The 26,948-nt window shown below is 44.7% G+C and overlaps 1 protein-coding gene across 3 annotated transcripts in view; it reads left to right on the forward strand.

Annotated features, from left to right (window-relative positions):
- The first annotated feature begins 2,648 nt into the window (after nucleotides 1-2,648).
- PIP4K2C (phosphatidylinositol-5-phosphate 4-kinase type 2 gamma) overlaps nucleotides 2,649-26,948 on the forward strand; it is a 36,495-nt gene continuing 12,195 nt past the window's right edge. The window contains exons 1-6 of one of the 3 annotated variants that reach the window (XM_080990294.1): nucleotides 5,815-5,972; nucleotides 6,873-6,967; nucleotides 13,012-13,109; nucleotides 15,057-15,153; nucleotides 18,676-18,819; nucleotides 21,073-21,219. In XM_080990294.1, coding sequence (XP_080846420.1) covers nucleotides 13,045-13,109; nucleotides 15,057-15,153; nucleotides 18,676-18,819; nucleotides 21,073-21,219 — 453 coding nt within the window. In that variant the 5' untranslated portion in view covers nucleotides 5,815-5,972; nucleotides 6,873-6,967; nucleotides 13,012-13,044. Of the gene's footprint in view, nucleotides 2,836-5,814; nucleotides 5,973-6,872; nucleotides 6,968-7,169; nucleotides 7,255-13,011; nucleotides 13,110-15,056; nucleotides 15,154-18,675; nucleotides 18,820-21,072; nucleotides 21,220-26,948 lie in introns of those variants that run through there. The other 2 variants (XM_080990293.1, XM_080990295.1) reach the window with 2 other exon arrangements.

Consider the following 26,948-nt stretch of genomic DNA (forward strand, 5'->3'; position numbering starts at 1 on the left):
TGGAAGAAGGGAGAAGCAGGGGTCTCAAGTCTGTGCTATAGGTCTCCAGCCCTTGTTCAGGGCCAAAATAAACCTCTGTCCAGTCACCCAGTGTTACGATGCTAAATTACCATGATGTCTTCTACATCAAGCCTCCCCAAACCTGGTTCCCTCCAGATGTTGCTACTGGACTCCAAATGTTGCAATTCTGTTGCAATTTGGATGGTGACCAAAATGAAAACTCAGAAAATTCATCTGAAAACTCCTTGGGGTAATTGCTGGCTCATGTAACACACAGCATGGGGGTTAGAAAGGTCAAATAACCAAGGAACATCTTTAAAAACTAGGCATGTGGCGGGGGCGCAAATCTTCAGGATGCCTCCCCTCTTTTCCATGACTTTACCTTCTATGCCACCAGCGGCACATTATGCAAAAGATCTTCAGAACCAAAAAGGCCCGAAAGTCAGTCAAACAGCTTTCAAGACAACAAAAGAAGAATGGATGCTTTATGGGCGGCTGACTGATCCAACTGGCTTTCAACTGACCCAGGGTTCCTTTTAAACAACTCACCTGGCCTCCTAGGAAACCAAACATTCTGCAGGATTCCACAGCTGGTTGTGAGGTCAGAGCCTGAAGAAGGACTGGAGCCAATGGGCTCTGGGAACGCTCTAACTGCCAGGCCCATGGCACCACTGGGCAACTTCAGGCAGCTGCCAAGCGTGTGGCCCACCCCTGCATTTACCCCCAAGCAGAAGGCTCAGGAAGCTGGATCTAGGCTCCCCTTAAGAGTTTCCCCCAATTCTCCCAGCTTTGCATCCCTCTGGATAATCAATAAAATAAGGCAGGCCAGGGCTGTGGTCCAGTTTCTGGCCCCTCCTTAAAACTCACCTGTTTGCCCAGGTGTTGGCTGGCTAGTGGTTCATCATTCGGTCACAGTGTATTATAGGTTCCAGTGGGCTGAATCTTCTTTAAAAAATTTTTGTTGGGGGGGGGGCACTTCATTGTATTATGAAGCCACCTTTTCTGTCTGCCTAGGTCAGGGGTCAGCAAACTTTTCAGCAGGGGGCCGGTCCACTGTCCCTCAGACCTTGTGGGGGGCCGGACTATATTTTGGAAGGAAAAAAATGAACAAGTTCCTATGCCCCACAAATAACCCAGAGATGCATTTTAAATAAAAGCACACATTCTACTCATGTAAAAACACCAGGCAGGCCCTACAAATAACCCAGAGATGCATTTTAAATAAAAGGACACATTCTACTCATGTAAAAACATCCTGATTCCTGGACTGTCCGCAGGCTGGATTTAGAAGGCGATCGGGCCGGATCTGGCCCCTGGGCCTTAGTTTGCCTACCCATGGCCTAGCTGCTCACCCACAATTGCCACCTCTAGGCATCTTTTTAAAATTTGTTTGTGCACCTAGAGGCCTTTCTTGGTGCTTTATTGCATTATTACATGAAAACTCTACATCTTCTCCAAGGAACTCAAAGTGGTGCACAAGATGCAATTCCTCTCACCAAATTATCCTCACAGTAAACCTGTGAGGTAGGCTAGGCTGAGAGCCCAAAACCTGGTCCAAGGTCACCCAGGGAGCTTGATAGCCAAGAGGGGACTTGAACCCTGGACACCTTTTAGTTCCTTTCCTTCCCCAACAGCACCTTTCTGGAAACAATGCTGGCTTAGAAAATAGAGAGTGGAGGGACCTGCCCCCTAGCGTACCTCACAGGGTCATTGTGAGGAAAACGTAACAAAACAATAAGAGCCGTCCAAAACCTACATTAAACCAGCTAATGTGAGACAGGGAGGGCAGGACTGTAATGCGTGGACTCAGCAGTAGGCTCCTGCCCAGCGCTTACAAAGTGGAGCGCGCAGCCGTCTCCCTCAGCGGAGCCAACTGCACGCCTGCCCTGGCTCCACGCTGGCTCTCCCTCAGGAAAGGGCACGACGGCTGGGCGCTGGTCCGGCCTTGCATGGGAAGCAAAGTGCAGCTCGTGGGCCCGCTATATTTGATGGGTAGGCAAGCTAAGGCCCTGGGGCTGGATCCGGCCCAATCGCCTTCTCAATCCAACCCGCAGACGGTCTGGGACTCAGCGTGTTTTTACATGAGTAGAATGTGTCCTTTTATTTAAAATGCATCTCTGGGTCATTTGTGGGGCATAGGAATTCGTTCTCCCCTCCTCCAAAATACAAGGTCTGAGGAAAAGTATATGACAGCCATCTTCCAATGTCTCAAGGGCTGCCACGTGGAGGATGGAGCGTGCTTGTTTTCTCCTGCTCCGAAGGGCAGGACTCGAACCCATGGCTTCAAGTTACAAGAAAGGAAATTCCGACTAAATCTCAGGAAAAACTTTCTGTCACTAGGAGCTGTTCGGCAGCAGATCAGATTCCTCGGAAGGTGGTGGGCTCTCCTCCCTTGGAGGTTTCTCAGCAGAGGCTGGCTGGCCATCTGCCCTGTATGGTCTAGTTGAGCTTCTTGCATCCATCATGAACTCTATCCTTCTACCTATGATTCATCTGTTACCGGAAGTGCAGGTCATTCTCCCTCCCTCTGTGCGTCACTCCGCGCTTTTCCTCTATGCCCCAGCCGACTTCCTTCCCTCCCTCCCTTGGGTCACGTGACGGCGGCATCAGCTGATCGCCGCTTCCGTTGCCGGCGGCGAGGCTGAGCTGAGCGAGCGGCGGGCAGGGCGGCTGAGCGGGCGAGGCTGGCAGCGGCGGCGCCCGGGGATGGCAGCCTCGGTGGGGCCGGGGACCCGCACCAAGACCAAGAAGAAGCACTTCGTGCCGCAGCGTGTGAAGGTGCTGCGGTCAGCCGACCCTCTGCTGGGCGTGCTGGGCTGGGGGATCAACCACCAGGTAACGCCTCCCGGTCAGACCCCAGATTGGGATGGCTCAATGGGTAGAGCGTGGGACTCGTAATTCAGGGTCGTGAGTTCGAGCCCCACGTTGGGTGAAAGGTTCCTGCATTGCAAGGGGTTGGGCTGGATGACCGTCGGAATCCCTTCCAATTCTACCCTTGACCCGTGTATGTGGGATGCGGCGGGCAGCTACTGAGTTGGGGCGGGGCGAGATCTACTCCTGGTAGGTGGGAGAAGGAAGGAAGGTTCTTGTTTAGGATCCATTCACAAAACTGTCCTGAATTGCAATAATTTTGCATTTTTCTATTGTGATCCACCATGGGATCTTTGGATGAAGGACAGTATACAAATTATTATTATTTACATGCTTAATCTCTCTGTAGCAAAACAACAACCCCCAAACTCCTTACAGACCATAAGACATTATTATGGCACATGCTTTCACGGGCCAGAATCCCCTTCATCACATGCACATAAAGCATTATCCTGATCCAGAGGTATTTGGCAACTTTGGTATCCAACACATTCCTTCCCACCACCACTTGTTACCTCTTTCTTTTTATCACTTCACCATCACCATTCTTCAAGATATAATAGCTTATAGTAGCTGCCCCTCTTCTCTTTTCAGTTAATCTTCCCCAATACCTGGTGCTAAGAATTGTTCACTGTGTGAATACACTGGCTAGCAATAATTTCTGCTTTGTTACAGTTTATATTGGCTTTACGTTAATGTAGGCACTTCCTCGGCTATTGTGAGCTGTTTTGAATGCGCGTTAGGGAAGTGTAGTATTTGCTTGAAAATGAAGCATTCCAAAGGCAAATAAACAGCATCAATAAGTACATTAGTCAAATATTGATATTAAACTTATTTCTCCATGTTCTCTGGGGACACTGCTCTTGATGGCTAGGCTGAAGCAATCATTGTGTTGACACTGAAGGGGTGAACCAACACATTCATCTCTTTCCCCTTTTCTGTCTTGTCCCTTGCTTCCAAATCTGGTGGATGAGGACTGCCCATCTGATACTAGGGTGGCTAAGAAATAATCTCAACCATATATCGCCCAGGTATCCTATTTGCCATAGTTTCAGGGAGATTTTCCTTATTTACTGCAAGGCTCACCCTTCTTACATGCCTGTGAATAGCCCATGTGCTGCTTCAAAATGTGGAGAGACAGGTGTTCTGACCACTTTAGACTTGCAGTAGAAAAAGAGAACATTTCTTCAGTTGGAAGAGTGTAGTTGCAGGTAGCAGTCTTCCGGTAACCGGATCTGAAGCATCCCTGTATTCATCTGTTGCTTGGTGATAATTTCATTCTGCCTGGGACTAGCAGGTGGAGTTTTGGAACTAGCCTGGGACTAGCAGGTGGAGTTTTGGACTTTCTTGAGATCAAACAGGTACCTTTGTTTGTTTTGGTTTGATTATGTGTTTTGTGTCTTCATTTTGTATTTCTATGTTGTGAACCAGCCTGTGATCTTCAGGTGAAAAGCAGTATACAGATATACCGTAAATAAATGAATACCCAGGTTGCAGTCCTAAACACACTTAACCGAGCAGTAAGCGCCACTTAACACAGTGGAGCCTACTTCTCAGTGAACGTGCAAAATATTACTCTTTCAGTCATGTATTTGTGGACTGGCTCTCAAGGAACTCTCTGGGTCAACCTGACATCAAAAAATATTTCCCTCCATTTGAGATCATAATCTTGGAATTTTGCATTAAAGGATTTTCACCAGCGAACAGAAATGAATGAACAAAGAAGTAGACGGATAACTTCTCAAAATGTCACTTTTCATTCTCCAAATACCCATCCCCTTCACTTTCTTGCTTTTTCATTTGATTCTTTCAGGGTGTTGGACCCCCTGAGTCCCTTCCAACTCTATGATTCTGTGGCTCTATAAAGCGATAGCTAATGTGGTGCCCTCCAGATGCTGTGGACTACAGTTCCCATGGTCCCTGACTGTTGGTGATGCTAACTGGGGTTGGATGGGAGTTGTAGTTCACAAAATCTGGAGGGCACCCACATAGGCTATTCCTGGTTGATACCAGCACGTCTTAGTTTTAATCTCTTACCAAACAATGCCCTTCTCCCCATCAGACTCTCATCTCTTGAGACCTTAGTTTGGGGAATCATCAAAGAGACAGAGATGCTGAAATGTCATCAGTTACTCAACATTGAGTATCCTGCCATTGTTACCTGGGCAAATACACTTCTTCCTCTGGGACCTGCATAGTTTTTTGCTGTCATTGTTAGGTATCTGTACTGAAGATTGCCTTCCCCATTTCCCCCCCAATCATTGTTGCGGTCAATTCTATGGTTTGTCATCTATTCTCTTAACATTTACCTTTTAGTCTCCCTTGTGGGACTGGGAGGCATGAACAGCGGAGATGTGTTGGGGCTAATAGCTGAACTGTTGTCTTGTGAAATCCTCTTTCCATCCTCCATTCTTGCTGTTTTTATTCTGTGTTTTTGCTCTTGACCTGCTACCAGTATCCTATGCTAGTCCTTTTCATTAGTGAGTGGTATGCTTTCTCAACCCCATAGAAACTTTGTTGGGAGTGTTTGTGATGTCAGTAGAGATTATATAAACCCTCTCACCATATTGGGGATTTTTACAGGACTCTGACTGGCTGAAGATTGATTGGCCAGTTAGGCTCCCTCTCATGCATCCAAAGCTTCTGGCAAAGATTATTTTTAGACAGTAGACGGAACAGCAAAACTGCTTTCCACACTTAATTGGGTATAAGCTTCACTAAACACAGTGGGACTTATTTTCAAGAAAACGCTTGTAGGATTGTGCTGCTACTGATTTCTCTAGCCTTTGTCCTTTTTGTCACTTAGATATCTTTTCAATTTTTACTTTAGAATGTTTACATACTATCTTTTTGAATAAAAAATTCATCCAAGCTGGCTTGCGTGTTAAAAGTACATCATCAACTGTGACAGAATAAAACACACATATGCAGACCCAACCTGAAACTCCTGAAAGGCAATTCAGATGACGCATTCTATATAAAATCAGCAGTAAAAGATTTCTACAGCTGAATAATGCTGCCTGTCCACAAGCCACCTGAAACTGTTCTCACAGCACAGCTTTCCGAAATGATTATTGTTGTGGACTTCTCAAGGTCAACAGGTAAGGCTTTCCAGAGTGCCATGCCTTTGTTAAGGCAGTGCTTCCCAGGTGACTACATATAGTCTAAAATTCAGGATAGTAGTCAGCATCTTGCTCTTCAGCATCACTATTTTCATATTCCTTGTGACAAGGGGTTCACCAATACTATTTAGCCTTGTTTTGGTCCCGTTGGGAGGCAACTTCCATGTAATCCCTTGAAGTGTGGTGTTTCCTGTTCTTTACTGAAATCCCTTGCTGAAGTCTCCTGCGAACTTGCATCTAGGTTCTTTTTATTCGTCTGAGTTAATAGGGGAAGGTATAGAATGAACTTTACATGTCCAAGTATGGCTCAATCAAAATTTACTTACTTTCTCTTTAAGAAGAGGATTTGTGGCTATGAATATGGAGGTTTGCGCCAAGTACGCTACATGTAGATTCTTGGTGTTCTTGGCTTCTGTTTCCACAGTTAGAATGCACATGTGATGGAATGACCAGGTCAGTTGGGCCATGAATGCCCTGGAGTGCTCTCATATTAACAAACTGGGATTGCTTACTGAGGGACTCCTTTCCATGGCTCATAGGAACATGAGTAGCTTGATTTTGGGCACTGCAAAAGTGTCAAGAGTGCAGTGCTCTGATAAATGTATTAAAGCATCATGAGTGGAAGCTGCAGTTCCTGTAGTACACTGCAACATCCTCTGTGACGAGCCTGGCTTCATTTTTCAGCTCCAAAATAATGTCACTCCCCAGACCTTGGATGTGAAGGGAATTAACCAACACCTATAGGCCTAAAGTGTGTTTTCTGTAGAACAATAGTGGCATCTCTTTGTGAGATGCTTGCACAGGTCTTAAGCTGTCTGGCTGCATTCCTTTCTTTTCCCTCCCTAAGCTCAACTGACCCTTTCCCTCTGATTCCAACAGTTTTACGACCCCAAAGTATTGGGGGAGGGCGGAGCATATGAGCTCTATGGCACAACACCAGGATAATTCAGATTCCGGAGCGAAGGAGGCGGCTGGTACGTGGGCCTCATAGCATGCCCTTCTGCCTTGCAAACTGTCTTGATTGCTGCAAGCATAAGCCTCTTGATGAACAAAAAGCCAGTTTGCTTCCTTCCGTTTTGCCCTTCAGTGCTTCCAAAGTGTGATTGCAAAGCTTGTATTTGTGCCTAAAAATAATATGCTGTGTGGCTCGTGTTCCCTCCCCTTCTCTCTTTTAAGAAACGAGATAAAATAGAATTGGTGAAGTTAAGTCTGCCTTGCGTGTCTTGGGTCCTTTTCACTTGGCCTGGATGGAAACTTTCTGGTAATATATCTTGGCTTAGGTGTTTCCAGATCATTCTAACCTCTTAACTCTGTATGTGCAGTCTTCTTCTGTATGGCTATTAATGTTGGTGGGAGATAGTTTCCATTTTAGAACTGGCTTACTAAATTGCAAGCTGCATTAACTCATTTAGAAGCATTGACTCTGTTCTGACCCTCATTCAGTGCTGGGAATGATACCAGAGAAACTTGATAATTATGCATGGAACAGTTTAAATATGCATAGCATCGTACAGTCCCAATCTCTCTCTTTCTTCCTCGTAACAGCCTTGCGAAGCAAGTGGTGATTTTTCTTACTGTTTGAGAAAGGAAACTGAAGCAGTCTTTGCCCTTGGATCACACTGGGTTCACTGGCATTAGCAAGGCATTGCCTCTTGACCTCAGTTCACCATCTCTGCTCTCAAACTAAATGACTGCATGTACAGAATAGCGTTTGTGGGAATAACAGTAGTAGTAATAATAATAATAATAATAATAATGTACAGTCGTACCTTGGAAGTCGAACAGAATCTGTTCCAGAAGTCCGTTCAACTTCCAAAATATTCGGAAACCAAAGCGCAGCTGCTGATTGGCTGCAGGATGCTCCTACCACAAATCGGAAGCCACTGAAACTTCAAAAAATAGTTTGCAAACTGGAACAATCACTTCCAGATTTGCAGCATTCGGGAGCCAAAATGTTCAAGAACTAAGGTGTTTGAAAACCAAGGTACGACAGTAATGATATTTATACCCCACCCATCTGGCTGGGTTTCCCCAGCCACTCTGGGCGGCTCCCAGCAGAATAGTAAAAATACATCAAACATTAAAAACTTCCCTAAACAGAGCTGCCTTCAGATGTCTTCTAAAAGTCAGATAGTTGTTTATTTCCTTAACATCTGATGGGAGGATGTTCCACAGGGCAGGTGCCACTACCAAGAAGGCCCTCAGCCTGGTTCCCTGTAGCTTTACTTCTCACAGTGAGGGAAAGGCCAGAAGGGCCTCAAAGCTGGACCTCAGTGTCCGGGCAGAACGATGGGGGTGGAGACACTCCTTCAGGTATACTAGGCTGAAGCCATTTAGGGCTTTAAAGGTCAGCACCAACACTTTGAATTGTGCTCAGAAATGCACCGGGAGCCAGTGTAGGTCTTTCAGGACTGGTGTTATATGGTCCTTGCGGCCACTCCCGGTCACCAGTCTAGCTGCTGCGTTCTAGCTTAGTGGTAGTTTCTGAGTCACCTTCAAAGGTAGCGGGAGATAACCAGAGCATGCACCACTCTGGTGAGACAGTCCACGGGCAGATAGGGTCTCAGCTTGCATACCAGATGGAGCTGGTAGACAGATGCCCTGGACACAGAATTGACCTGCGCCTCTATGGACAGCTGTGAGTCCAAAATGACTCCCAGGCTGTGTACCTGGCCCTCAGGGGCACAGTTAACCCATTCAGGACCAGGGAGTCCCTCACACCTGCCCACCCCGTCCCCCCAAAACAGTACTTCTGTCTTGTCAGGATTCAACCTCAATCTGTTAGCCGCCATCCATCCTCCAACTGCCTCCAGACAGGACATTCACTGGTTCTGATTGGAAGACGAGGTTGAGCTGGGTATCATCTACATACTGGTGAACATCCAGCCCAAACCCCAATAGAACTTCTCCCCCTGCATATACACCCCCCATCCTGCTCCAGATTCCCCCCCAAAAAACCTTGTGGAGCAGATTGGGGGTAGTGCATGGGGAAAGGAAGGGCAGAAGTTCAGTGGCACTTGTGGAAATTGTTCTGCACATAAAGTGATTTAGTTAGATACAAACCATAGTATATTTTTAACACTGGTTTAATATGATGTTCAAATCAATGCACTGTTTATGGCTTTGTTTGATAGGTCAGACTGTCCCATGTCAGAAGACTTCCAGCTGAATGAGCTTGTAGTCACAACCCTGTGCAAATAATTTGCCTGATTATTTTGCTGCAGTTACTGTTTTCTCTGAAGCATATTGAGTCTTGCAGTTTTTTTGCCACAAAGGATATATCCCAGATTGGTTCATTCCTGTAGGCCCAATAAATAACTTTGATCTTTCTCAGAAACCTGAAGTAAGGAAAAGCTACTGAACTCCATTGGTTCTGTTGGTGGCTGACAATAACTGCTCTCGATTTGAGTCTAGTCCAAAGGCACATGACGCAGTTCTGCGGTTTTGAAGCCAAGTAGGTCAGGCCCTTTTAGGTATTTTGACGGGAGACTGCATGGGAACTGTATGTAAACAGCTATGAACTCTTTGGAGGGAAAGTGAAGTGAAAGTGGAATAAATTCATGAGGAATAGTGTACTGCAGGGATCAGGAATATGGACTTCCAGATGGGACGAACTCCCATCACCATTGCCCATGGTGCCTGAGGGTGTTGGGAGTTGAAGCCCAACAGCAACACCTGGAGGACCCAAAGTGCCCCCTCTTTGGTGCTATGTATGCAGGGTCCTCACACCATATTCAGCATTAGTCAGTATATGATACCTACTATTTGGTTCTCTCTACTCAGTCATCCCTGTGTATTCTGTACCCACTGACTTTGCCAATGCAGTCTGTATGCTGTGATTCTGGGGCAGCACAGAGAACATGGAGAATCCAGTGGGATTCAACTTCCTGAATATCAAACCTTTAATATTTGTAAAGACAAGTTTCTAGACCCTGTGGTTTCAATTACATTCTTGAAAATGTGTAGGTGATGCCTGTGGAAATAACAGAAGCCAGCCAAGTCTTCTTGTGGCCAAGTGCAGAGCTTCCATGTCCTCCAACAGACTTTTTTTCTTGCCTCCCCCCCCTGCCCTCTCTCACTGGCAAAGACAGAACATTTTTGTTTTGTTTTTATTTTTTTACCATTTTTTGCGGTTTAAATTTACAAAACAAGAGATTGAGCAAATTTGCTTAATTTGTGTAATTTATACGTGTTGCAGACTTGAACACTTCATTCCATAATATTTTTTTTTTAAATGATATTTATTAAAAGTTCAGAAATTACAGAAAAAAGAAAAAGGACAACAATAAAAAAGAAAAAAGAAAAAACATAGAAAAACAATACAACAATACAGCAAAAAAGAAACAAAGAAAAGAAAACTAAAACACACATCCAATATTCTGTATCTTTACCTTTCCTTTACTTGTTTCATCGACCTCCTCACACCTCCCTTTTTTTGTATTCTAGTTCAATTCACTAATTCAGCAAATTCTTCCCATCTTTCTCAATTTTTTCCCTATAATTAAGCTTAACGGTCTAACCTTAAATTTTTCGTTTTAACCCGTTATCAATCAGCTTTTACTTAATTCTTTGTTGCATTTCTACTAAAACCATATAACTTCATTCCAGCATCCTTCTAACACTCATTAATTTTACAATGTTTCTGTAAGTATACTTTAATTTTTTTCCAATCTTCTTCCACCGACTCTTCTCTCTGGTCTCGGATTCTGCCAGTCATTTCCGCCAGTTCCATGTAGTCCACACTTCCTTCCATAATACACAATCCCCAGCAAAGCAGGTATCACAGCCCCCCCCCCCCAAACAAGACATGCTGGATGCTAGCAGCCGGTCAACTCATACTTATCACTTTAGCTTAGGACTGGTTTTAAAGTTACCTCAGCACTGCAGCTTCCGCTGCAGGAGAAAGGGCTGTGGCGACTGAAATTCCGGCTGGCTCCTCAGCATTGCCATCTCCCTTGCCAGCAAACAGTCTCTCCCACAGAGGCCAGGCCCAGATATGTATGCCGATGAGTCACCTTCACTCATCTCTCCATGATCATATCAATACAGATCACGTCCTGATCTTTTGTAGCAGCCCAGGCTGCTGGTACATTTTCCATGTTTTTCCTGGCTTGTGAACTGGAGGGTGCTTGAAAGAAACTCCCTGTGGGAGATTCACTCTCCTAAATGTGGAAGCCTACACAACAATCAGTTTGATACTTCTCTTTTGGACTCTTTCTCATAATCAAGTTTCAGAGGTGATTAACTCCAGACTGTTATCACAGAGTTTTTATCCTGGGATTAGTCCATGAACAAGAACTGACAGTCCAATTTGACCATAGCTCCTGAGTTAGTGACAGATCCCTAAGAACTGCCTTGCTGGGGCAGCCAAAAGGTCTTCCTAGCCTGGGATTCTGTCTCCTGCAGTGGCAAGCTAGGTGCCCCTAAGGAAAACTCACTGGAGGAGCACAATGTGGGGGGAGACATCCTGAGAGATGCTGGTACCCGGGGTGATGAATGTGGGTATAACGTTTGAAACACGCCCTCTGCCCTTCTGATTGGACATCCCTTCTAAATGCTATCTAGAACAAAGGAAACTGTGAGCTGTGGTGGATGGGCTTGTGAGGAACAGAAAGATAGATGTATGGGCAAAGGGTGACCTCAGGGCAGCAGGGTGGGGTCAGGGATGGCAAAAAAACCATGGATCCTTAAGACTTTTTTAAGGCATCTCCTCCAAACCACCATCAAATTGAACCTGCCATTGGTTTCTGTGGCTTGCATTGTAACCTCCCCCCGCAGCTATCCAGCACTTATTGCAGCCACTATAGCACGTGGGTTTGTTCCAAGGGCCCATGTTTTGTGCCATGATGGCACTGACAGGTGCTGAATATGTGATTTTTACAGGTCATTCCATGGAGGTAGGCAGGGCTTTCTTTTAGCCAGAACTCTGTTCCGGCACCCCTCAGGTGGGTGCCATTGCCATTTGAAGAGAACAAGAGAGGTGTTTGTGGTGAGTTCCTGCACCTATTTTTCTAGAAAAATAGCACTGGAGATAGGTATGATATTTCTTTTGATGGTGGCTTGGAGTAAATCCCAGGTAAAAATTATGCAAATACAAGAAAATCCATTTTTCAACCCTATAGTCTTCCTTTCCCATGCTTTGAGGCAACCTATTTTGTGACTATTTGACCCCTGGACTAAAGCAACATTTTCTTCAGCGCTCTTAATCCTCGCCATAACCTTCCTCCTTGGTTGTCTCCATCTGAAGCCCATTGTCTTGACTGGCGGTTCCCTGCTATGAGTCTCTAGGCTAATCCTGTCTGAACTGCTGTATTAACTTTGTTGATAACCCAAACGTTCTTGAATGCTCTTCCTGTAAGTATATACTGTATACATTTTCATACGTTCTTGGTGCAACTTTGAACTTAATTTATTGTTGGTTGTACGCCACGCTAGGACCGCATGAAGCTGCCTTAGAAAGATGCCTTGCACTGCGCCAGGCCACTGGTTAGTCAAGCTTAGTACTGCCTATGCCAACTTGTAGCAGTTCTCCAGGATTTCAGACCAGGATCTTTCCCACCTGTACCTGGAAGTGCCAGAGATTGAATCTGAGACCTTCTGCATGCAAAGCAGGTGTGCTGGTACCCCTGAGCCATGGCCCTTTGCCAAAGGTCCATCCTGCTGATATGCTTTGACAGGCTTCCTCAAACTTGGCCCTCCAGATGTTTTTGGCCTACAACTCCCATGATCCCTAGCTAGCAGGACCAGTGGTCAGGGATGATGGGAACTGTGGTCTCAAAACATCTGGAGGGCCGAGTTTGAGGAAGCCTGTGCTTGGAGAAACTAACAGCATAGCTTTAGTGCCCAAGTCTTAGGTTGCAAATGGCATGGCATTCGGCTGGATGTCACTTCCTCCAGGGGCTCTTGGTAGACAAGAACTCTCTTCTCAAGGCCTTGCCTTGGTGCTATTACATTCTCCTGACATGTGCTGCTTCGTACAAGAGAAGCCAGTGGCTTCACATTTGCTTTCCTTCTTTAGATCAATGAACTGAGTCAAGTTCCCCAGCCAGTGATGCTTCTCCCTGATGACTTCAAAGCGAATTCTAAAATAAAGGTGAACAATCATCTCTTCAACAGGTGAGGACCGGTGGTGCATATGTCTAGGAGCGGAAAGGCACATAGTCTTCCTAGCCCAACTTCAGATTCCACCCCTGCTGCTTGAGATCCTTTAACTGGAAGTGCAAGGTATTAGGCTTGGCGCCTTCAGCCATGATGGCTATGTATTACCTCCACTATCAGAGACAGTATACCTCTATATACCTGTTGCTTGGGATCATGAGCAGGAGGGAGCTGTAGTGCTCGACTCTTGCTTGTGGGCTTCCCTCAGGCATCTGAGAAAAGACTGCAGATGCTGTACCCCAGGGACATAGTTCCTCCAAATGCACATGCTATAATATAGGGGAAGCTAACATAGGTTATTGTATTTCAGTGTTTTGTTGGAAGCCGCCCAGAGCGGCTGGGGAAACCCAGCCAGATGGGTGGGGTATAAATAATAAATTATTTTATTTAGCACCCTCCAACTCTCACCATAAGTCAGCTATTAGCAACACTCTCGTTTTAAGAGCATAGCCTGCACATGGGCGGCCGTGTAGGTGTCTAGTTATCCTATGACTGTGACACAGGGGCGGGCAAGTGTTTTCTGTTAAGGGCCTCATTCCTTCAGGATAACTGGTCGGGGACTGCATGTTAGCGATGGATGGAGGGCACTCGAAAAATGTTATGGATTATTGAACCTGAATGACAACTCCCCTTCTTCCATCTTTACCTTCACTCAGAATTTCCAGTCCCCTGCCAGCCTACTCTTGGGAAGAGTAGTAAGCCCCACCTGGTTTGAAAGGTTTACTCTCAAATAACTGTACAGAGATTATTGTTTTTAATTCAGCAGACCAATGCAGCTACTGCTCTAGAAAGCATGTGAAAATAATTCTTTTCTGATTTTAGTGTGACCACACACAGAGAGAGTAGAAACCAAGAAGAAAACGTCTTTTTCCCAAGCTTTGATACCAGGAAAAAGATTTGTTAAACACATCAGTTTATTTCTATCAAATAATATATGGCCCCTTTTATTCTGAATCCACACAGGAAGAGAGGGGTGAGGATGGGGAAACAGCTTTTTAAAGCTATGGAAATTAAGGAGGAAGGTAGGACCTCTGATGGGATGGAAGGATGGAGTGGTGTCAGAAGGTGTTAGGAGCTGCATGTGGCCACAGGTTACCCACTTCTGTTGTAGCACTCCAGAAAGGCCAGCAATTGCCTGATTTGAACCTTCCTCCAGGAAAAGTACAAAAAAATTGAATAGCGCGTGCAAAGCTGGACAAAAAAATCATTTCCCTCTCACACGCTGTCCCCTCTGCCTGGTATTTAATGCTTAGTATTAAAGGAAGATTGTTCTGCCTGTCTGGTCATGAGACCATTTGCATAATAATGGAGGATTACACCCTGTGGTAGAGGATACTAATGGGCAGGGGATTATGGGGCTTGGGTTGCAGATTACTGAGATAATGCCCAGATTGACTTGGTAGCTATTACTAGGCCTTGCTCACTTGTCAGAAAAACTGGCCTTCTGGTAAAGAAGCAGAAGGAGCTTGGTTATGTATAAGATTGGGTTGTAATGGGCTGCTTCTGATGGAGAGCTGGTTCCATCTACAGCAGGAGAAGGTAAGGCCTGGACCACAAACATAGCAGAGTCTGAGTGGCTGTACCACTTCAGACTGCTGCAAGGTGGGTAGAATCAAACTTCATCATGCTTCTTTATTTGTTGAAACCAAAACCCACCCTGTAAGTAGAAACTAGCGCAACAGGGAGCGAATTGGTTGGGCTGTAGTCTTCACTGATGTGCTAGGTTCTTATTTTTGTGCGGAAGGGGGGGAGGCTTTTTTGTTTTTGTTTTTTCATAGAGGTGCATTCAGAAATGTGATTCTCCCCACCCCAGCTCTAGTTCACCTCCCTCCTCCAGCTCACCCTGCTTCATGTGAAGTCCGAGTTTTGGAGTAGCAGCTAACTCTTGTCACTCGACTCTTGCAGAGAAAACCTGCCCAGCCATTTCAAATTCAAGGAATACTGCCCACAGGTCTTCCGCAATCTTCGCGAACGTTTCAGCATTGATGACCAGGATTATCAGGTATGTCTTACACTTCAGACTCTTACAAGCCTGCACAAAACTTTAGGTACTCAGCTGTAGTGTGCATGCAGTATATCTGCCTCCGACCCCCTTACTGCTGTCATATACTGGACTTCAGAGTATAATGCATGAGGCTGAAAGCCTTCTTGCCCAAGGCACCCTTGTTGTGGAACTCCTTTCCCAGAGATGCCCTCCAGGCCTGCTTTTGGAGAAATTGCTGATGCTTTTCCCGTTAGGTTTCTCCTGTTTTAGAAGAAAGCTATTGAGCAGGTGTTTTCTTACTGGGTTCATTCAGATTTTATAGTTGCTGTTATTTTATTATATATTCAGGTTTTATAGTTTTGTGATTTTGCTCAGGTTTTATAGTTTTTTTAGTACAGTATGTATCTGCTAATTTTAAATTTAAAATCATGCACAACTTCAGTAATTTGTTTTTCGAACACTGAGAATGCTGGTTCGAAAGCAAGTTTGAAATTCAGCTAATAAATCATAGTGTACACTTCCAGTGTGGAGCTAATTGGGAGGGTTATAAATTGCTCAGCTGGACACACTGCAGGAAGATTGCCGCATAAGGTGCAATCATAGGCTACTAATAAGCTCACTGGAGGCATTGGTTGCAGGCATGTTCCCTTGAGAGAAACTGATGTTTGAGGTGGGATAAGGCCAGTGTTCTGACAGCAGCCATAGATTACTGCCTTTGTTCCTGAATTTGCTCGCCCAGGCACTGCAGTAGTTATGACACCTGTTACAAATAGCCAGTTGGGTACTGAGTTGTGTATGAACACCCAGTGGGAGTTGGAAGGCTTAAGAGAATGAGCTATTAATTACAAAGTCCCCACTCTGAACCTTACCTCTGCCATGAACTGCTGTCTAGATGGCCCCGCTCCTGTCTGCATTGTGAGGGTAGTGAGGCTGGGCTACTGCATATAAGATGGTTGCAAGATAGGTAAAAGGTACCCCTGCCCGTATGGGCCAGTCGTGTCCAACTCTAGGGTTGTGCGCTCATCTCACTTAAGAGGCCAGGAGCCAGCGCTGTCCGAAGACACTTCCGGGTCACGTGGCCAGCGTGACGAAGCTGCTCTGGCGAGCCTGCACCAGCGCAGCACACGGAAACGCCGTTTACCTTCCCACTATAAAGCGGTCCCTATTTATCTACTTGCACTTAAGAGTGCTTTCGAACTGCTAGGTGGGCAGGAGCTGGGACCGAAAGGCGGGAGCTCACCCCGCCGCGGGGATTCAAACCGCCGACCATGCGATCGGCAAGTCCTAGGCACTGAGGTTTTACCCACAGCGCCACCCGCGTCCCAACAAGATGGTTGCAAGATAAGATGTGACAAATGGATGTTTGTGACTAGTAATGTTAAATTCTCGAGAATAATCTTTTGGAGAATATTCTCGATTAATGAGAATATTAGAGAATTTTCATTTAAAATAGGAGAATATTCATTTTAATGCATTGAAAATGATATAATTAGTTGATATACTTGTTTGTTCATGGGTAAACTTGTTCAGATGGCAACCAAAAACTGTACAGATACTTTTATTCAATGGTGCAATGCAGTGAATTCACATTCTTTGATTTTTTGCACCAAACTTGAAATTGAAAATGCAACGTGAATGACTCGCGTTATTCACTGAGCCTGCCACTAAACGTATATTTACCATCCAATTTGAATTCAAATTATGTTGTGTATGCATGAAATGTAGCTTTTAAAGTAAAAGGAATATTAAAAAATGGCACTGCAAAACCAATTACTGGCACTAAATAAAAATATAGAAACGTCAACTGTTTAAATCAAGGCTACCTCACATGCTGTTACACATAATTGTATAGGCTTAGGTACTTTAAGTGTATAAAGCATTAAAGCTACTTTCTTTTTTTTAAAAAAAAATTACACTGTATGGCCAAGGGTATACAGTTGCTAAGAATAAGGTCACACCAAACTAGAAAAAAAGGCTATCACATATAGTTGAAATACATACAGATTCAAATGTTCATCAAATTAAATGAATGATATTTTTAAAACTTAAAAAAAATTAAAATGTTTTCTATAGCTCACATTTCAGAACTGCCCATATTGAAAGACACAATGCCTAGTAATGTAACTGGACCAGGAAAAAAATCATTATTCATTACTTACACTGGCAATATCACAACTTGACTTATTATTTACTAGATTTTTTAAATGTGGGTTATAAAACTGGTTCTTACACTAGAATTTACAGTTTGTGGAGAATATTAACTGGAGAATTTTCTAGCAGAAAATATTCTCAAGAATATTTGCATTCTCGAGAATATTCTCACCTTACATCACTATTTGTGACTTGCATTCTCTGTATTTGGAAGAGGGAGAAGAGGGAAAGATTAGCATATGAGAGATCACAATAGAAGGGGAAAGAGCCCCCAGCAGCTCCCACAGACCCCTTGAACTGGCCCTTTCTCTCTGCACATTTTAACCCTCCAAGTTTCCTTTTCTTTAAAGAGAGCCAGAGGGTGAGACTAACAAAGCATCATTTGAGTGTACCCTCTTTAATGTGTTCTTGGTCTGGTTTCCATCATGAGAGCAAGGGTAACAAACATGGTGCCTTCCAAATGTTGTGGACTACAGTTTCCATCAGCCCCAGCTAGTATGACCCAGTGGTCAGTTTTGTAGTCCAAAAACATCCGGAGGGCACCGCTCTGGCTTTGCACTGAAGCAAACTGAAGCAAGCAGCAGAATTTCTTTCCTGGACTTCATAAATATTATTGATAGCTCAGTTAGTAGAACATGAGACTCTTAATCTCAGAGTTGTGGGTTTGAGCCCCACCTTGGGCAGAAAGATTCCTGCATTGCTGGGGGTTGGACTAGATGGTCCTTGTAAAAGGTAAAGGGACCCCTGACCATTAGGTCCAGTCGCGGACGACTCTGGGGTTGCGGCGCCCATCTCGCTTTATTGGCCGAGGTAGCAGGCGTACAACTTCCGGGTCATGTGGCCAGCATGACTAAGCTGCTTTTGGCGAACCAGAGCAGCGCACGGAAATGCCGTTTACCTTCCCGCCGGAGTGGTATCTATTTATCTACTTGCACTTTGACATGCTTTCGAACTGCTAGGTTGGCAGGAGCTGGGACCAAGCAACGGGAGCTCACCCCGTCATGAGGATTTGAACCGCCGACCTTCTGATCGGCAAGTCCTAGGCTCTGTGGTTTAACCCACAGCGCCACCTGCATCCCTAGATGGTCCTTGTGGTCCCTTCCAAATCGATGATTCTATCACTCAACATTTCCTGCACCACCCCATTTCCCTAAGAGCCTTTTTAAAGGAACGGCTGCCTTGAGGGTGGCTGTGAAAGAGGCAATGCCACAGGGGACGTGAGGGAAGATCTGGAGCCCAGAAGTTTTGTTCAGCTTTTTGCTACTCCATAGCCAGGGAAGGTTTATCTTTAACTCCCTTGTTGTCCACCCTTATCAAAAAGATAAATCAGCCATGCCAGGGTCATCGGTACAGAGCCTTGTTGTCATTGGTTCATTCTGACTTCTTCAGGTCTCGCTGACACGCAGTCCGCCCACTTATGAGATTGAGGGTGGGGGGCGCTTCCTCCTGTCCTACGACAGAACGTTGGTGATCAAGGAGATCTCCAGTGAAGATGTGGCCGACGTGCATAGCCTTCTGTCTCACTACCACCAGGTAAGACGTGAAGGCAAGCGGGCTTCTTTGTATGGGATTGTAGGCATGTGGACTCTGACTTGGAGCGTAAAATAAGTTCACCTGAAGGATGCTCATGGAAGCAAAGGGCCACCTGTGCCTCACCCCACATCTGTTCAGTAAGGCCCATTGATCCTCCAGAGTGACTTCTTGGTGTGCAGGTAGCTGCACGACGGGAGGCGGGGACAGGAAGTGGTCTGTCTTTCTGTGAACTTTTTAAAATTACCGTATTTTTTGCTCTATAAGACTCACTTTTTCCCTCCTAAAAAGTAAGGGGAAATGTGTGTGCGTCTTATGGAGCGAATGCAGGCTGCGCAGCTATCACAGAAGCCAGAACAGCAAGAGGGATTGCTGCTTTAACTGCGCAGCGATCCCTCTTGCTGCTTTAACTGCACAGCGATCCCTCTTGCTGTTCTGGCTTCTGAGATTCAGATTTCCCCCCCCCTTGTTTTCCTCCTCCAAAAACTAGGTGCGTCTTGTGGTCTGGTGCGTCTTATAGAGCAAAAAATGCGGTGACTTGGGATCCAAACCTCCAAACCAACCCCCACGAGAATATAATAAATAACAGTAAATATAAAATCTTAGTGCACTGAAGAGCAAAACTTAAGCGAATTAAGCAAGTTTGCACAGTTCTTTCTGCTAGCCATGGACAGGGAAAAGGGCTTCAGGGTTCTGCGTAGCTCCTGCCCCCTGACCACTGGAAGTTGTTTTCCGTTTCTCACCTACAACTGAGATCTGAGCAGGCATTACCGCATGCTGTCAAGCTTCTCTCCATAGCCTTAGGAGCAATTTTCAAAAGGAAAAATACTGAAAGCTGACATTTAAGGAATGCTGAGTGCCCTGCTAGCTAAGAACAACATCAGTCTTGTTTGTAAAGCACCTCACAGATGTGGGCACTGTACAGAAGTTCAAAACACAAAATAGGCCCTGTCCTCAGGCTGCCAAATTCTTCATTTGGGCCATCTAATAATAGGTGGAAGGAATACAATGAGACCTGTTCATCAGTATTGGTATGGAAGCATTCCAAATAGACAGCCATGTTGGTCCACTAGGATGAAAAAATCCAAACAGCAACATTATTGCAGTACCTTTAACAGAACAAAGTGAAATTCGCAAAGTAGTGAGCAAACTTTTGAGTCCACCAGGACTCTTTTTCAGATTACATGTTAAGCATTTATAAAAAAATGTGGTGAAGAATATTGCTGGCCATGATGAAAAGCCCTAGTTTGTACTTTATAATAGCTTTAGGATGAATTGTAATAATAATAATTTTATTATTTATACCCCGCCCATCTGGCTTTGTTTTCCCAGCTCCTCTGGGCAGCTTCAGCACATATAAAAACATAATAAAATATCAAACATTAAAACTTCTTGATACAGTGCTGCCTTCAGATGTAGTCTAAAAGTTGTGTAGTTCTTTATCTCCTTGACATCTGATGGGAGGGTGTTCCACAGGGATGGCACCACTGCTGAGAAGGCCCTCTGCCTGGTTCCCTGTAACTTCACACCAGCTTCCTTAGGTTAGGTTATGATGCAAAACAGGTTGCAGGTTGATGTGTTCTGGGGTAAAGAAAACAATGGCTACTCTCCTTTAAAAAAGAAAATCAAAATATTGCTGATTTTTTAATATGTGCCTCTGGTGCTAACCAGCATGCACAGGACTCATAAGGCAGAGTGGAGAAGTAAAGAAAAGCATGGCAATGTCTGTATTAGCAAGGCCAGAGATTAATTACAGATCATGCACTAGGAAAACAGTGACTGGATTTTCGCTGCCTGCCTCTGTGTGAGTGGGTGGGTGGGTATTAGTCCTCCTTGAGCCGCTGTGTTGGAAGATCTAGAGTCCCTTTTAAATCTAGGCTGGGTATACTTGGTGCTCAAGAAAAGACGTGGTCTTGTGATCAAGAGAGGATGGAGGTTAGTGAAGAGGGAGTAGGACCCAAAGAACTGGATAGCAAGCTAAGTGCTGAGGAATAGTCCTCATTGGCAAAGGATAGCTAGCTGAGTCTGTTGCACCCTGACCAATGAAAGCCCCAACAAGCCAAAATGCAGGAGAATTGTGGTTTGGGGACTGGGACTCCAACAGAGAAGATTACGATTCCATTTCTGGATTTGCCTTCCTGAAGTCATCCTACTGTGCATAAGTCTTGTCTAAGCTTTTGGTGATCTTTGTTCTGGGCCCACTAGTACAGTACTTATCAAATAGTACTTCCTGAACATCTTGTTTCCTTCTTCCAGTACATTGTGAAGTGTCATGGGAGCACCCTCCTGCCTCAGTTCCTGGGTATGTACCGGCTCAGTGTGGACAACGAGGAGAGCTACATGCTGGTCATGAGGAACATGTTCAGCCACAGGCTCACCGTGCACAGGAAGTACGATCTGAAGGTAACGGGTAGTGGAGGGCAGGCGGGAAGTGTGCGCCAAGGCTGGATCTAGACACATCAAAGAAGTGTTTCAGTTAAACGCGTTGCAAACTTTGTATGAAAAATCAGGTTAGCAAAAACGGAACTCCACAGCGCCATCTGGTGTCACAGTGTTAGAATGCATAAACAACACATATAAAGTGATTTTTCTTTGCCAATGTAGCTGAGTCCCAAGTCTTTGGTCCTGTTTGTCCATCTTTTTCTCCCTCATTTGCCCATGTATGTGCATGATGTTTACTCTGGAAATCTCCAGAGCTTTACCGATTAGCTGTGGAAGTTGCAATATGTAATGCGTGGTAGTTGCATAATGCTGTGTCTAAAATGCTAATATGTCAGACAGAGCAGTGCTGGGTTTTTGCACCAGAGAAAAAGGTTGTCATGGAATTATGTCACCAGTTTCTTATTATTGGCCCATATTTATTCAAAAGTTTGCAGTCTCCCCCCACCTTGGCACGCCTGGTTTTCAGAAGATGCTTGAGTAGATGGTGTCATTATACGCTTTAGTTGCCAGCCATTGCCTGCCAAGCCATTCCCCCTCCCCAAACCACATGCACCCATCAACTGATGGGTGGGAGAACAAGGTTTCAATCTGTACTGGCTGCACAATCCTGTTGTCAGCAGGCTAGGCAGCAAGATATGAGTGGAGCAAGATCTGGGGATTTAAAAGGGAAGGAGGAGGAGGAGACTTGGCAAAAGAGTCCCCTTCTCTTAAGTCTCCTCCCACTTCCCTTTTAAGAGCAGCGCAAAAGGGATTTTGACAGGTGGGCAGCCCCACTTACCTGTCAAGATTTGACCCGTGAAGCAGATCCTGATAAAGGTCTGGCCCATGGAGCCAAAAAGGTTTCCCACCACTGCTCCAAAGGGAGCAAGACAAAATAAGGCACAAGTTCAGATTCTGGTAAGGCAAAATTCAAGCAAAGCAAAAGTCAAGTTCCTGGAAGGCAAAGTCAAATAAACTGGGTAGCACCCTGCATAGTTGTGCCTGAAGCTCAACCTGAGAGGCATATGAGCAGACTCAAATATTGCTTCAATAAAACAACGAACAGGGTGGTGATACAATGACTACTGCCAACTGTAAACAAACAATAAAAGTCCGTAAAAATGGCAAAAGCAGTTTCTTTCCCAAATAGGTTTTATCCTAAACAATAGCAAATGCAGTAATAAAGTCCACTTGTAATATACCAGTGGTTCAGCGCTCAGACGTTGTTCTGGTAATCCTACGTTTCGTTGCTAAAGAGCTTAGTCATCAAGCTTTGTAGTAAATAATATAGAAGAGAAGACAGTATGTAAATGGCTTAAAGCAGGAGTATATCTGTCCCCATCTGCGTGTTTACTTCGGGAGGAGCATAGAAAGAGGACGACGTCCTTCACTTTGTTAAACCTCCTTCAAATATTGCTTCAGTAACCTTCAAACCTAGACTTAAACAGAGGCACAGCTTTGTCCGGGTGACTAGCTCTGGCTCTGGTCAGTGAAGCATCTTCACTTGGCAGGGCCATGGCTTCAATAGCCATTAACCCTGGTTCAGAGGGAGGCTGGGCTTCTGCTGAACTGTACTCTAAGGGCCACAACGTGACTTCCGCAGGCTAGTGGCTTGCCAATGAAACAGGTAGAGAAAAAAGCAGTATTTAAAAATGTTGAATGACTGAATAAATAGCTTGTTCCTTCAGCTCTCCTATCTTGAGCTGCCTGAGGCTTTCCTGCCTACTTGCACTCCCCTTCCGACAAAGGCCTTCCCTCTTTGGCTTGTAACCCCAGTTCCAAACTCTCCTCTTTGGGACATCCTTAGTCCTCATTCCCACCTGAAATGATGCCTATGTGTGTGCAAAGGCTTTTGCTTCTATTTGTTCCTCGTATCTCCTTTTCCCTCTCTCCCCACCCAACCAGGGTGCCTAAATATAGACCATAAGCTGCTTGGAGCAAAGGACAGTCTTTTGCTTATGCTGCTCTGCAAAGCACCCTTCACACTGATAAATAGCTCCATCTCCAAGGCAGGAATCCTTCGCTTCCCTCTTAGTTTGATGATGTATCACTTCTAAGGTCAGATAAATTTTGGTTTGCGCCGGGCAGAAAGTTCCCTTTTGGCTGGGCCGTATTGCTGCGGTAAAAATGAATGTATTGCCTAGAATGTTGTTTTTGTTTCAAACATTGCAAATTGTGGACAAAATGGACTGTTTCAAGAGGTGGCAGAGAGATATTTCTAAATTTGTCTGGCAGGGCAAGAAGACTGGAATAAAATTTAAAATATTAACAGATGCAAAGGAAAGAGGTGGATTTGCCCTGCCAGACTTTAAACTTTACTATGAATCAGGAGCTTTTTGCTGGTTGAAAGAATGGTTGCTTCTTGAAAACACTGACATTTTGGATCTAGAAGGTTTTAACAATGTATTTGGATGGCATGCATATCTGTGGTATGATAAGGTCAAAGCACATAAAGCATTTAAAAATCACATTGTCAGGAAAGCATTGTTTAATGTCTGGATAAGATACAAGGACTTATTGGAAAATAAAACTCCAAGGTGGCTGTCACCGATGGAAGCAAAAGCTCTGAAAAAGCTCAATATGGAGGCCAAATGGCCGAAATATTGGGAAATTTTGGAACAAGACGGAGATAGACTGAAATTGCAGAGTTGAGAGCCAGTGTGGTATAGTGGTTAAGAGCGGTAGTCTCCTAATCTGGTGAACCGGGTTCGCGTCTCCGCTCCTCCACATGCAGCTGCTGGGTGACCTTGGGCTAGTCACACTTCTTTGAAGTCTCTCAGCCCCACTCACCTCACAGAGTGTTTGTTGTGGGGGAGGAAGGGAAAGGAGAATGTGAGCCGCTTTGAGACTCCTTAAAGGGAGTGAAAGGCGGGATATCAAATCCAAACTCCTCCTCTTCTTCTTCTTCTTCAGAGTTTTGAGAAATTAAAAAACAAAGTGCGAGACTGGCTTCATTATTATCAGATAATGGAGGCATATAATTTGGATAAGAAAATTGGTTTCCAGGTGAAAAAATCAAAATTAGAAACAGAACTATTAGAACCCAAAACTAAGATTTTGTCAAAGATGTATAACTTGCTGTTGAAATGGAATACTCAGGATGAAACGGTGAAATCTGCTATGATTAAATGGGCACAAGATGTTGGACATAACATAATGATGGCTGACTGGGAACAGTTATGGACCACAGGTATGAAGTTTACGGCATGTAATGCCTTAAGAGAGAATATTATGAAAATGATATACAGGTGGTACATGACCCCAGTCAAGCTTGCAAAAATTTATCATTTGCCCGATAACAAATGTTGGAAATGTAAAGAAACTGAAGGTACATTCTTTCACCTTTGGTGGACGTGCCCAAGGATTAAGGCTTTCTGGGAAATGATATATAATGAACTGAAAAAGGTATGTAAATATACCTTCTTGAAGAAACCAGAGGCCTTTCTCCTAGGCATAGTCGGTCAATTGGTGCCAAAGAAGGATAGAACTTTTTTTATGTATGCCACAACAGCAGCAAGAATACTCATTGCAAAGTATTGGAAGACACAAGATTTACCCACTCTGGAAGAATGGCAGATGAAGCTGATGGACTATATGGAACTGGCAGAAATGACTGGCAGAATCCGAGACCAGGGAGAAGAGTCGGTGGAAGAAGATTGGAAGAAGTTCAAAGATTATCTACAGAAATATTGTAAAATTAATGAATGTTAGAACGATGTTGGATAGAAATTAAGTGGTTTCCAGCTGTAATGCTTTAAGGGAATATGAAAAATGGGTTGTTAAGAGGTAAAAATCTAACGATACTATTTTAAGACCAAAGATTAGGATAAATAAAGAGGGTAAGGATTTGCTGAACCAACAAACTGAACTGGTATACAAAAAAGGGAGGTATGAGGAGGTCCGGGAAACAAGCTAAGGAAAAATAAGCAATAGAAAAATTGAGTGGTTTTTAATCATTTTTATTTTGTATTTTCTTTTTATTTTTTATTTTTTATTGTAATATTTTAAAAATCCTAATAAATATCTTATAAAAAAAAAAAGAAAGTTCCCTTTTGGGCTTCCACCAACCATCTTGATCAAGCCAATTAAAACATATGTGGCTGAGTTGCATCTCCCAAGAAGGGCACCCACTTCTGATTTGAAGGTAAGAGAGGATCCATTCCTCCTTCCATGACAATCTGAAGGCTCCTGCCAGCCTGCTGAGCACATCTCATTCCACAGCCCTCCTCGTGTCCTTGCCCGGCAGAAGCATTGCCCGGCATTAGGCGGACAGTTAAAATAGGTTGTGGTACAGACCTTCTCTGATAGGTCTGTGCTTCACTCTCTGCTCCCTCTCCCAATGCCTATTAAGCAACATGTGGCTTGCTGTGCTGATTAAATGTTCTGATATTGCAGTGAAATGGCCCCCTCAGGGAATTTGTTCAGTACATGGACAGTATCAAACTCAGGGTCTCTCTCTCTCTCTCTCTCTCTCTCTCTCTCTCTGTGTGTGTGTGTGTGTGTGTGTGTTGGAAAACCAAGCTAGGAGAATGAGATGAATCATGTCTGCCCCTATCTTCCTTCAGCCTGGCTGCACATCATTAAACTGACCCAGAGCAAGGTTACATAGATCTTTTATAGTGGAGTTAACTAGGCCCTTGTTTGCAGTTACGAACATTTTAGATGATGCGGCTGGAGGGTTGAACTGCAATGAGGGCCACAGTATAAACACAGTTTTTGCTGGAGGGCCACAGCTGATGTGCTTATTATAAAGGAATGCAGTTGGAGTAACTTGGATATGTTGTTAATCAACCTGGATGGTTGATTATTTACTTATTAAATTTCTATACAGCTCTTCGTCTGAGGACCGCAGGGCAGTATACAATATAAAAACATGAAAATGCATAACATGGTAACAAAAACAAACAATACGCCCGCCCACCCACCCACACAGTTTAAAAGGCCATATATTGCTTAATTAGTCAAAGACCTGGAAGAAGAGGAATATTTCTGCCTGGTGCCTAAAGATATATAATGAAGGTGCCAGGCGAATCTTCCTAGGGAGCTCAGTCCACAAGTGGGGAGCCACTGCAGAAAATGCCTGTTCTCGTGTTGCTACCTCTGGGCCTCATGTGGAGGAGGCACACAAAGAAGGGCCTCAGAGGTCGGTTCATATGGGGTGAGGCGGTCCTTGAGGTATTGTGGTCCTGAGCCATTTAAGGCTTTCTAGGTCAAAACCAGCACTTTGAATTGGGCCAGGAAGCGAATCGGCAGCCAGTGCAGTAGGTCTAGGATTACAAAAGAGGCATTGCCTGTGATGTTTTCAAAATAGGATCTCTCCTTTCAGGGCAAAAGACTGGATTTAACCCACTGAGTTGCTTCCCCTTCTGATGCCCAGGCTCTGCTGTTTGTCAGCTGCACCTTGAGGGCCAGCAATGTGCTAGGTGCTGCACAGAACATAGCAGCAATGTAGCCCTGGTTGAGAGGACAGGTGCTGTGGCCTGCAGTGGAATGCTGCAGTGTGGAGTGTTTCTGTTCGGTGCCTGCAGGACAAGTCTATTCTATTCTCCTTCTCGTGTTGTTTTCCCCTCCCAGTCCCTGCCCGCAAGCAGCCAGTCAGCATTCTGTGGCCACTGAGCATGCTTGGACCTCATTGTGTTGTTTTGCTCCCCCCATGTTGTTTTTTAAAAATAGTTCTTGTGCAAGCCTTTGGGGTTTCCCCAGACCTGCTG

This window comes from Podarcis pityusensis (genome assembly GCF_964106645.2).
Source record: "Podarcis pityusensis genome assembly, chromosome: 2".
Classification (NCBI taxonomy): domain Eukaryota; kingdom Metazoa; phylum Chordata; class Lepidosauria; order Squamata; family Lacertidae; genus Podarcis; species Podarcis pityusensis.